Source organism: Schistosoma mansoni, chromosome 4 (assembly GCF_000237925.1).
Source record: "Schistosoma mansoni strain Puerto Rico chromosome 4, complete genome".
NCBI lineage: Eukaryota > Metazoa > Platyhelminthes > Trematoda > Strigeidida > Schistosomatidae > Schistosoma > Schistosoma mansoni.
The window spans coordinates 3,328,413-3,339,378 of record NC_031498.1 but is presented as its reverse complement, the minus strand read 5'-3'; the positions used below and the strand labels follow the sequence as shown (position 1 = coordinate 3,339,378).

General features: G+C 33.7%; 1 protein-coding gene across 1 annotated transcript; it reads right to left on the bottom strand.

Moving 5' to 3' along the window:
* Positions 1 to 3,114: 3,114 nt before the first annotated feature.
* Smp_149970 (hypothetical protein) lies at positions 3,115 to 5,492 on the bottom strand (the record flags this gene model as incomplete). Its single annotated transcript, XM_018796558.1, has 3 exons — positions 3,115 to 3,162; positions 3,724 to 3,881; positions 5,396 to 5,492. 3 exons carry the CDS (start codon positions 5,490 to 5,492, stop codon positions 3,115 to 3,117), a joined length of 303 nt encoding a protein of 100 aa, XP_018651688.1.
* Between the last annotated feature and the right edge of the window lie 5,474 nt (positions 5,493 to 10,966).

The following is a 10,966-nucleotide window of genomic DNA, read 5'->3' as shown; positions in this document are numbered from 1 at the left end:
CTTAGCTCAAACTAACATCGTAACAGCGCCAACGGGACCGACAAGGTCGTTTGGGGACAAAATAGTGAGCCTTCAATCTTCAATTTTCAGAGATGTGTACACTTCGTCAGTACTTCATTACTTCCATCAAATTGTTAACTGATGAGGATTTTGTCACGAGTCAGATGTAGTTTAATGTTTTTAGGTCGTTTTGCAGCACAGAGGTTTCGAAAACTTAATATATTCGGGAAGAACGAGTACTCACATTTGTTACGCTTCGTGGAGGAGTATAGGCCACTCATCAGGATTCTCCATCGAAATATGTTCTAGGCAATCGCTTTCAGTATTTCCTGGTTGATATTCATTCTTTTAACGTTTTCTTCTAATTCCCAACTAAGTGCGTTCCAAAGTATTCTTCTTTTCCTTTTCCGTTCACGATCTCATATCAGAGCTTGTCTCAAGATGTGGTTCGATTATTTCTTAAACGTATGTCCTATTCACCTCAAGCGACCTCTTCTAATTTCATCTTCACATGGAAGTTGGTTTGTCCTATACCACATTAAACTTTTGTTGATGGTATCCGGCTAGCGAACATTGAGTGCAAGCTGTGAAGGAGAGCTTTCTCATTGATGTCAGGAAGTCTTTGGTAACAATAAAATTACACTGAATAATCACCAGAAATCATCCTTGAAACTAAAAATACAATAGCACTGAAAATTCTCACTGGTCGCTGAATATTCGCGAAGTGTGAAGGTCAGTAAATGTCAACAGGAGAAGAATGATCAGACCACCGGGGCATGACTACTACAAATCCCTCCTCATTTCAATGAATATATTATTCTACCACTAGCCTGATTGTATCCTTCAAAGGTTCGCTTAAATAAGAGCACTGACTGTTATGATGGATTCTTCTTTTTAGTTGAGATTACACAACTTTCACTGGTTCTACATACTGTTCATAGTTCAGTGAAAGCTGACAATGTGTAATGTATAACTGTTAAGTCCACTTCGGCGACAATATTATGAAGTTAATGTGAACAAATGAAACTGCCAACTGAATCACTGAACTTGAATTTGTCTTTGTGAGTGGTCGGACTTATAGTCAGGCCTAGTTCAAGCCAATTACAGTCAAAGTTTCGTCAAACCCGCCCTAAGGATCGGTGCACACATGTTTCTGCTCTGTGATTCATTAGTCTTGTTTGGGGTCTTGATAACTTCAAGGGACCAAATTCATCAGTTATTTGTCCATTTCCTATCACACTAGTTCATTGGATCGCACTGCACAAAATGGTACTAAATTTTGTGAAAACTTTATTTATCGTACACTTTATTTTCGGTAGGGTAGGAAACACATTCCACTACTTGTCTCAGTGTACATGTTTATAAACGAAAACAAGCATTTAAGGGTGCTTAGTGTTGCATTAGTTAGATTGATGTATCTTAAGAAGCCAGTTTGTATGCCCAAAAGGTTAAATAAACGAGTCAAGTATTTAGATGAAAATATAGGTAATTGTGGACACAATTTATCTCTATTAACCGAATAAGCATCCTACAATGAACAAAACTTGTCTACTTGCTATTTGGACATATTTTTCTTTTTGCATAGAAGGGCTGATATCTGTCGAACAATGATTTTCCAGTTATGTATTTATTAGCAATCAGTAATGTCTGGTGAATGCCTTGTCATAGTATTTCGCTTATTGTAATGTTGACTACGACAATATGTTTTTTACCCCATCAATTTAAGTTCTCCCATTAACATTCGGACATGCCAAATCCCTTGCGGTAGGTAAAATAATTTAGTCAGAAAAATCTTTAGAAACGGTTTATTTTAAAGAAAATATTATTGTCTTCTTATTCTCTTCCTATTAAACTATACAACCTATACATACTCCACAAAAACAAAAATCAAGAGCTAGGCGATATCAAATAGTCTGCTGTCGATTTTAACAAATTTCTAAATATATATTTTATTCTTTGATTCATTCTATCCACTTCATTCAATAATATTCGTGAATTATTTATGTTGGTTTGATATGTTCGTATCTTGTCAATTTGATCATTGATTATTGAGTCGTCTTTTAGAGATTCATCTATTTGTAAGTCTATTGGTCGTATGAATCTAAATTGAGCTGCGCTTAAAAAATCTGACTTGTATTCCAAAAGATGTTTCGTATAGGACAAGATATAATTCTATAAAAAAGGCAAAAGCTATAAAATATTTTGAAATGTATATAATATCCATTAACATGATGAAAAAAGATACGATATTATTTGAACCGTTTAAAGCATACCACATTCGTTCAGTACATAAACTAACATTTTAATTAGACACATTTATTTATATCAATCTGGTATCATTGTTGTATCGATTTCCATACCTATTTGACCGTATTTAATTTCGGTTAATAAACATGTTAGTGTACAGTTTCACTCATCGGTAATACAGCTCTTGTTTACAGTTAAAGTTTCCATCATAGACTTGTATAATTGTGAAGAATCGCTTAAAACCCAAGTGCGTTGAACATATGTTGTTTTATTTTGGATTTGGTTAACACACAAATGGTTACACACCTATTACCTCTCTTGGGGTTTAACCACGGACCTCGATGTTATATGGTCATTTGGAAGAGGGTAGGCTTTAATCATATTATCTGCCATACTGAACATATATCCATATCGAAAAATTTGTCAATGAGCGTCGAATTGTATTTCGCAATTCTTGAAGGTCAATGGATTGGTTTGGTGGGGTTGGCAAAAGATGGAAATTGGTCTTACCCTGTCTGTTATTCTTATTTCTATTCCCACTTGAATATCATTATACCGTTCAAGATTTTGAATGCACCCTACTAAAGTACAGGGTGCCTGAAACTTGTGTAGGTATTAAGTTCCAAACTCTCGAATATTATCAAGTTTCGATCTTACGTTGATAACATCAAAATATGACCGGTATTATCAGAAGATACTTATATAAGGGAACTCCAGGCCGACCTCGCTGTTCTGGTAAGCTGATATGAGTTATGATTTGTGTTTGCCTATGTGTCTGAGTGTATCTTTATATACATTAGTCACGCAAATGGCAGTAACAACAATATTAGGAAAACGTCTGTGCATTTAGTTCTAACTTACTATGATTTAAAAATCACAGTCGTGGCCTTCAGGCCACGGATCACCGTCTTTTGGCTGAAGCAAAAGAGTTTGGAGCCGTTTATGATTAAGATTTACTTTGGCCGTGCTAGATACATGTATAATCAACACAATTTACATAACCATAGGTAGTTCCAAATTAGAAAACTGCACACAGCCCCCAAGCCTTTATTTAAAAAGTGCCTCAGATATCATGGGCAAAATACAGAAGATATCTATCAGGTCAGTTCCTGAGTTGCGTGTTTTACCACGCACATTGCTGCTTGATAATTTAGAACATAGATTAGGAGGTGATTTGATTATGATGTATAAGATTCTGAGAAATGATTTTGGGTGGGATATATTCCCTCTTTTCCTTCCAATTAAGTCAATATAACACAGAAGAGATAGCAGCCGAGTTCAAAAGCGGAGAACAAACAAAGCCCTCGTCACTGGCACTTTTCCTATACCATTATCTTGACATAGTACTTTATCAGATTCCATATTGAGTGATCACGTAGACTGGATTTTTTTCTCAATATACAAATTTACTTGTACATTATGTACAAGTCTGTAATATATTAATGGTTGGAACAATTCTTCTTGAATTAAACATACCTGCAGGTTATCCGACGTTTTGATTAAAACACTACATAGTTCATTAATTCGGTTGAATAACTCCACATTACAATGTGTAAGATTTTCTGTGAAATTTGGCAACAAATTAATTTTCATTTTATAACGATAGGATCTTTCTAATTTCCAGTTGAAGTTTTCTAAGTAAAATATTGTCAAAAGAATATGATATAAATAAATCTAAATAACATTTATTCTCATTTTTCTTAACATCTCACTTATGATAACAATACTGCAATGATGAGTGTTTACAGAGAACTGAAACATTAAGAATAGTGTTACATAACAGGTTCAAGTGGTATGATCATAAATACGAAAATATGTTTTTAGGCTGAAATCTCTTGATAATTGAAGTCATATTTCATTATTGGCAAACCAAACTGTTCTTTCTCAACAATAAGAACCTGTCACTAGGAATGTTACATCCTATAAAAAAATCTACTTCAAATGGCCGAATCATTCTTTTAAATAATTTTCTAGATTTGTTTAACAAATGAGGCTTGATTTTGACCTCATAACTATAGTTGTTTGTTCTAATACCACTTATTTGATATTTGTGATGAATAGATAGTCATTTAGACTAGTAGCCATATTACAAACTGATCGATGAAATCCGATCAGTGCTAGATTGACTAGATGAACATGGTATTATTGACCAACCAAGTAATCAGTCTGTGCAAGTACAATGTATCGTTATGTGGAGTTGTTGATTCTGTTGATTCATAATAGATCAGTCAGTTGTTTACGGTTAGATTAGTAATCACTCAAAGCAAATTTAAGGATCATTCAAATCAATGGTAAATAACTCATTTACACATCACAAATTGTCATTGATATTTATTAAAGTCGAATAGTGACTAGCAGTGAGATTAAGGATGCTATTTTCGTCCTTTCTGAAATTTTTCAGCTGGACGTGGTTATTTACCAGCAGGATCTACTTCTGGGCATTATTCAACACTAATAAGGAACATTGTTATATCCCGTGGAGAATAATGAATGGTAACTTTGAGGACTATTTATGGTCCAATGTAATATGTATATTTCCTACTGTATAACTGTTAAGTAACTAAACTATTCATATTCGTGTCCCTCTTATTATAAGCACTATTTTGATCTATAGACTATTATTATACGATTTACCATTCTGCAGTTATCCCTAGTCCATTAATTACTATCCCCCCTATTCACAGCCACATTTGGCTAAATCTTGTACAAATGTTATTTTCTATTTTATGGTATGATGTGGTCAGTTTGTTTGGTATATAAACCCAGTATGTTTGAGAATAGTGATTCATATTGCAGAGGCTGTTATTGGTGTTCTGGACTTAACTGGTTGGGCTAGGCAGATAGCAGGGCCGATACGCACTCTAGACTGCTCGTATGGTTTTTCGTGTGTCACTGTCCCAATTGATAATCCGCTGCTCTCTGATTGACGGTCTTATCACTCATATATAAACAGGGCACGCACACACTCTCAATCAATATAACAACATGTGACTTAAGGTGACTCCTAAGGTAATCCTCTCTAGATGTATACAAACCAACAGACACCAATCAGTTATGGTCCTTAACCTAAACAATCGGGAAATACAAACTCATATATATATATAAATGTTTATGATACTATTACCAATGAAAATTTAATTTAACTTACCTAATTCGTTTTTCAATTGATAAATTGCTTGATTTAATTTTTCTTCATCATTTTCATATAATGTACACTGGGCAAATTGTTGGTAGATTAAACACATTTCATGTCGAACTCTTCTTAAATTTATTATATTAACATTAATTTTCTACAAATTATAATGAACGGAGACTTAGACAGGGTCAACTAATTTGTTGTGTTACATAAAATCACACACTGAATTTGTGAAATATGAAAACAATACATTAACTACACTATTTCTTCATCTTCCTTGAGTTGCCCCTTATAAACTCTAACGTTCATTTATCCCTATCGTTATTTTTATTGCTTTCTGTTTTCCTTTTTTTTCTCTTCTGTCCATAAGTATTCTACTTTTAATTTCTGATACATACTGCTTATATCTATCCGTACAAGTAGTACACACTACAATATGACACATAAATGTTAGTTATCATTAAAAAGTTTCATTTGTGTAGAAAACTGTTAAACTTTATTTTTGAGTTGTAGTTAATTAATTAATCAATCGAATTTCATGCTGCCAGAAACTGTTAAACATTTATAAAGTATTACAATATCGAGGCAATCTTCACAAGATCGACGAATACCGATAGGAGACTAATCAATTGCAGTCCTAATTATCAATGGGAAGATTCAAACAACCAACACAAAAATGAATTTATAGAGTAATCCTAATAATCAGTCATTCCTGTTTTAAGTATATGTTAATGGTATTATCTAGAAATATGGTAAACGCTTCATGATTCAATCATTCAGTTCAGAAAACATAATATCATGTAAACGACGACTTATTGAGTGACTTGTTTTAAGGTCAGTATTCTACAGTTGCTCTGAGGGTTGGTGATATCAAATAAAAATCTTAAGCATGAATATTTGAAATGCTCAACTTAATAAAAAATGAATTTATATAACTGATCTTCATTGCGCTTTGATAAATCATGCTAGACGTTATTACCCTATTTACTACGAAGAAGATACCTTAATGAACAGCTTATGTATCTGGCTCCAAAGGAGCCTTGGATTTCATTTACAACATTCAGCTAAATATTTCAAGAAGTCTAAACATAGATCTATTTCAGAAATTGTGTACAAATTGCCAACACTCTATGTTAATATACCTTACATTTATCTGTGTAAACTACAAGTTTTATTCTGTAACATGCTATTTGTTTTCAATATGTTTCTTTGTTTTGGTACCAAACGCGATTGACTATTTAGCTTGATGCATCGATTTTAAGTTAATCCCCGTAAAAGTAAATCACATCATTTGCACATATCACTTATCCGTTGAGGCCCTATTATGAGTGGTTTAGACTCCGGAAAATCTATTTATATTATTTATTATTGCCTCATTTATTGCCTACGGTTTTGAATTTATCTTCTCCTCATTAAATTTTCGCACTGTAACATTCTTTCATAGTTTACTTAGTCAAAGACACTTTTATCCGGATCGACTTGTAGCTCTTTTGAAATACTACTTTTTGTAATACAATATCATTGTACTGATGTGTTTTAGCAATTTGTGCTAACTTACACTTGTGGCAAATTTTACGTTGATTATGTCTGACTGACCTATACTCAATAGTATTGTTGATGTATTTAAGTAAAATAGCTATTAGATTAGCCTAATGTTCTTGAGTTTGATCAATAAATCTATCAATGTTTCGATATTCCGGTTACCTAAAGGATAAAGAAGATAGTATGAAATTATCTACTCTTATTATTCACGTGGTATTGTAGTGAACAAGATAACGAGTGGGGACAATCGAATTTATATAGGCACAAAATTACAGTATATCTTAGTAAAATCTGACAACCATACAGTAAACTGTTAATTTGCAAACTATCAATCGTCTCAATCTTGACCGTTCCTTTTGCAAATATCAGTCCATCGTCTCTGATTTCATTGTTCATGCATTTTCATACTAATTGCCTTCCATTTCAGTTCTTTCCTTATCGATCTTCTGCTGAAATACAATCTATGCCTGACCATCACCATATACTACTCATGTGGATATAAGTAACCTACAACACAGTATTTCACTGTATTTATCAAGATATATCAGATAAATGTTTACTCAACCGAATTATAGTACGATGTTTCAATATAATTTACAATTTTAGTTTATAGTGGTATATAGTATGATCATCTAATACTGTATATCTTTTTTCATTATAAATTTGATAAACACACGATATTCATCCTACTATTGAACTGTATCCTTTAATACTATTTTGAATACTCTGTGTATATATTTTTTTTCAGTAAAACAAACACTATCAGCTTGTAAACCAATACATATGTTTTTTGTGTTTATCTTTTCAATTGAGTAATCAATAGTTTTTTTCAAAAAAACCATAAATACATAAAGCAAACAAAAATTAACATCGCGGATTGATTGGAGTTAGGCGTGTACACCACTGGATCATGGCTTAGTGGTCGTAAAAGAAAACAAAGTTCCTGAATTAGATTCTTGGCTATACGATCTTGGGTGAACACTGACGAAGAGTCCCATACTAGAAGAGAATGGGCGTCTAGTGCTTTCAAGTTTTCAATGACGTTTTTTTACCTGAAATCGTTTCTGTTATATCCCAACGAGAACTATGAAGGGTAACTTTTGAGAACTATTTATGGACAAATATTATACGTATATTCTTAATGTATAACTATTTAGTAGCTAGATTATGTGTTTCTATACTCCTTTTATTACAAGCTTTTTTTGACCTATGAACTATAATTATACGATTTACCATTATTGACTTATGCCCACTCTATCAATTACTATCTCCCACATTCACAGCCACTTTTGGCTAAATCTTGTACAAATGTTGTTTTCTGATTTTATGGTACGATGTGGTCTGTTTGGTTTGTACATAAACCCGGTATGTTTGAAATACATGATTCATATCGCGGAGGCTGAGATTGGTGTTGTGGAATCAAGAGGCAGGGCTAGGCAGGAAGAAGGACCGATAAGTACTCTAGACTGCTCGTACGGGTTTACGCGTCATTGGTCCGGTCGATGAGTCACTGTTCTTTAATTGGCGGTATCACTACGTTATATATTAATAGGGCACAAGATCACAAATTATAACAGTTTCTTGATCTCAATGAAATCCAATAATCCATACAACCCCATACTGACAAAAATCAATCAACTTACTAACCTCACATTCTTCATCAAGTTTTGGTATATTAACTTTTTCTAAGAGTACATTGTCTAAAATGATTATTTACAAAAATAAAGAATTTGAATTAATGATCTTAATTTTATGAAAAAATAATGCTGTATGCCGATTGTCAAAACATTATGAACTTCTAAATCCAAAAGCTGTATATTTTGATACTAAATAGTTCAATATCACTGCTTTAGTATCTGTGATTTCATCGTTAAATCAGAGCTAGTCAGTCAGTCAGCTACAACGTAGGACCAGGCACATATATGCATCGGTCCAGGTTGACATACTTCGTTAGCACAACAAGATGAACACCGGATTCATAGAAGTAGTTAATTTAGTGATGGTTATATATAAAAGAAAGGTTGTATATAAGGATATAGTATAGGAAGGAAAACAGATATGAAGCAATTTTTAATCTCAAGGTTTAAGGGAAAATAAAGAGTGTATACACCTACACCATTGTGATCGATTCTTAGCCATGTCACCTAGAGTCTTCAACCATTGGTTACGATAGTCGCGCGGACCCCAACCAAGTAGTCTGTATCTACCAGCATGGCTCAGATTAGAAGTTAGTGACTTCAAGGACTGATGCCACGTTTTGGTTTGGCCGCCCCTAACTTTCTTCTAACCATCCCCAATACTAGTCATCATAGAGCGTCGTGGTAATCGGTGTTCAGGCATACGTAACACGTGGCCCAACCATCTCAGTCGATGAAGATTCATCACCTCATCAACTGATTTACCATCATTCCCCAATACCCTACGTATAACCTTACTATTACTCACCCAGTGATCCCAGCAGATGCGAGCAATATTTTTAAGACATCTGTGGTCAAATACTAGTAACCTACGAGTATCTTCTAATCCTAATGACTATGTTTCACAGCCGAAAAGTAGAACAGAGCGAACTGCTGCGCAGTATACACGTCCCTTAAATCAGAGTACCTTTATAAAGTCTAGAGATTTTAATTAAAATAGCTAGTCATCTTTGCTGATCAGTACTTGCAAGTAGAAAACCTAGGTGTTTATTTTTCTATTCATTGATTGTTTCCATCAATTAAGATTACTCTGGAATCAAACAGAATGATTGCATTTAGTTTGATTGTTGGGTGTTTTTCTATCTTGGAAATGCTCTTGTATGTTAGGTCAAATGGTAACCGATAAAAAATTTACCATGAAATTTAATTGTAGTTGCAGTTTATCTAGTTTGTCTAAAAATCAAACTAGTTTTAAAGAATTTCCAAACATTTCTAAACTAACATATGAAGTTTGTAGAGATAGTTCAATTTGTAGTTTATCTTATGAACTGACTGCCTGTACTTAAAATGACCACTGATGATTAGAATACACTGAACAATTGTTTTGTTCATTTATTAGTATAGAATTATAATTTCATTGCAGTACATGAATAATTTTAAACTAGATCCTATCTGGAATCGTCATACAGGTATCTACCTCAGTACAATGGAAGCTGGTCGCTCAATTTCGTGGTTTGGTTGGGGTTAGACATTGACACCATTGGATGCCGGCTCAGTGGTCTATCAGTTAAGTGCTCTGGCGCAAGACTGATAGGTCCTGGGTTCTAATCTCGCGAGTGCGGGATCGTGGATGCGCACTGCTGAGGAGTCCTATAATAGGACGAAACGGCCGTCCAGTGCTTCCAGGTTTTCGATGGTGGTCTAGCTTCAAATGACTCATAATCTCAGCTATATAAAAATTACTAAAATCCCCACGAAACCCCCTTCTGATAAAAAACTGATGATACTAATTCTCAAATTAAAGCGAAACAGTTGCCTAGTGATTTCCAAGTTTTAAAGTTTCTCTACTTGACGTCATATTATGATGTAAAACTTTTTTTTAAATAAGTAAAAGCCTAATACATAAATTGATAATGAATTTATTAATCTTAGTATATTTATTTATGATTCAATTTTTAAACATATTTTGTTTTACTTACTTTTATCATGTTCACATTGGCTGTTGGAATAGGTTCTGTAACGTAGGCTAACAAGTGGTTTCATGTATGGTGTAGTTTGATAAGTCATTTTTGGTTATAATTCGTATTTCTAAAAAAGTGTGAATTCATTGGCTATTACTTTTAAAGTAGAATGTTTGTTGAATTACTATGTTAAGCTTGTTTAATGTCTAAACACATATATATGTTTTAATCGTGAAGAGACAACACCGTTGGATGTACACTCTGGAGTTTAGAGGTTAAGGATCAAAAGTCATGGCTTCGAATCCCTCGAGGAGGATCGTGGATGCTCACTGCTGGGGAGTCTTATACTAGGAGGAAACAGCCGTCCAGTGCTTCCAGGTTTTCAATGATGGTCTAATATCAATGTATCCATGATCTCAATTATAAAAGAAAACATTTGTTTT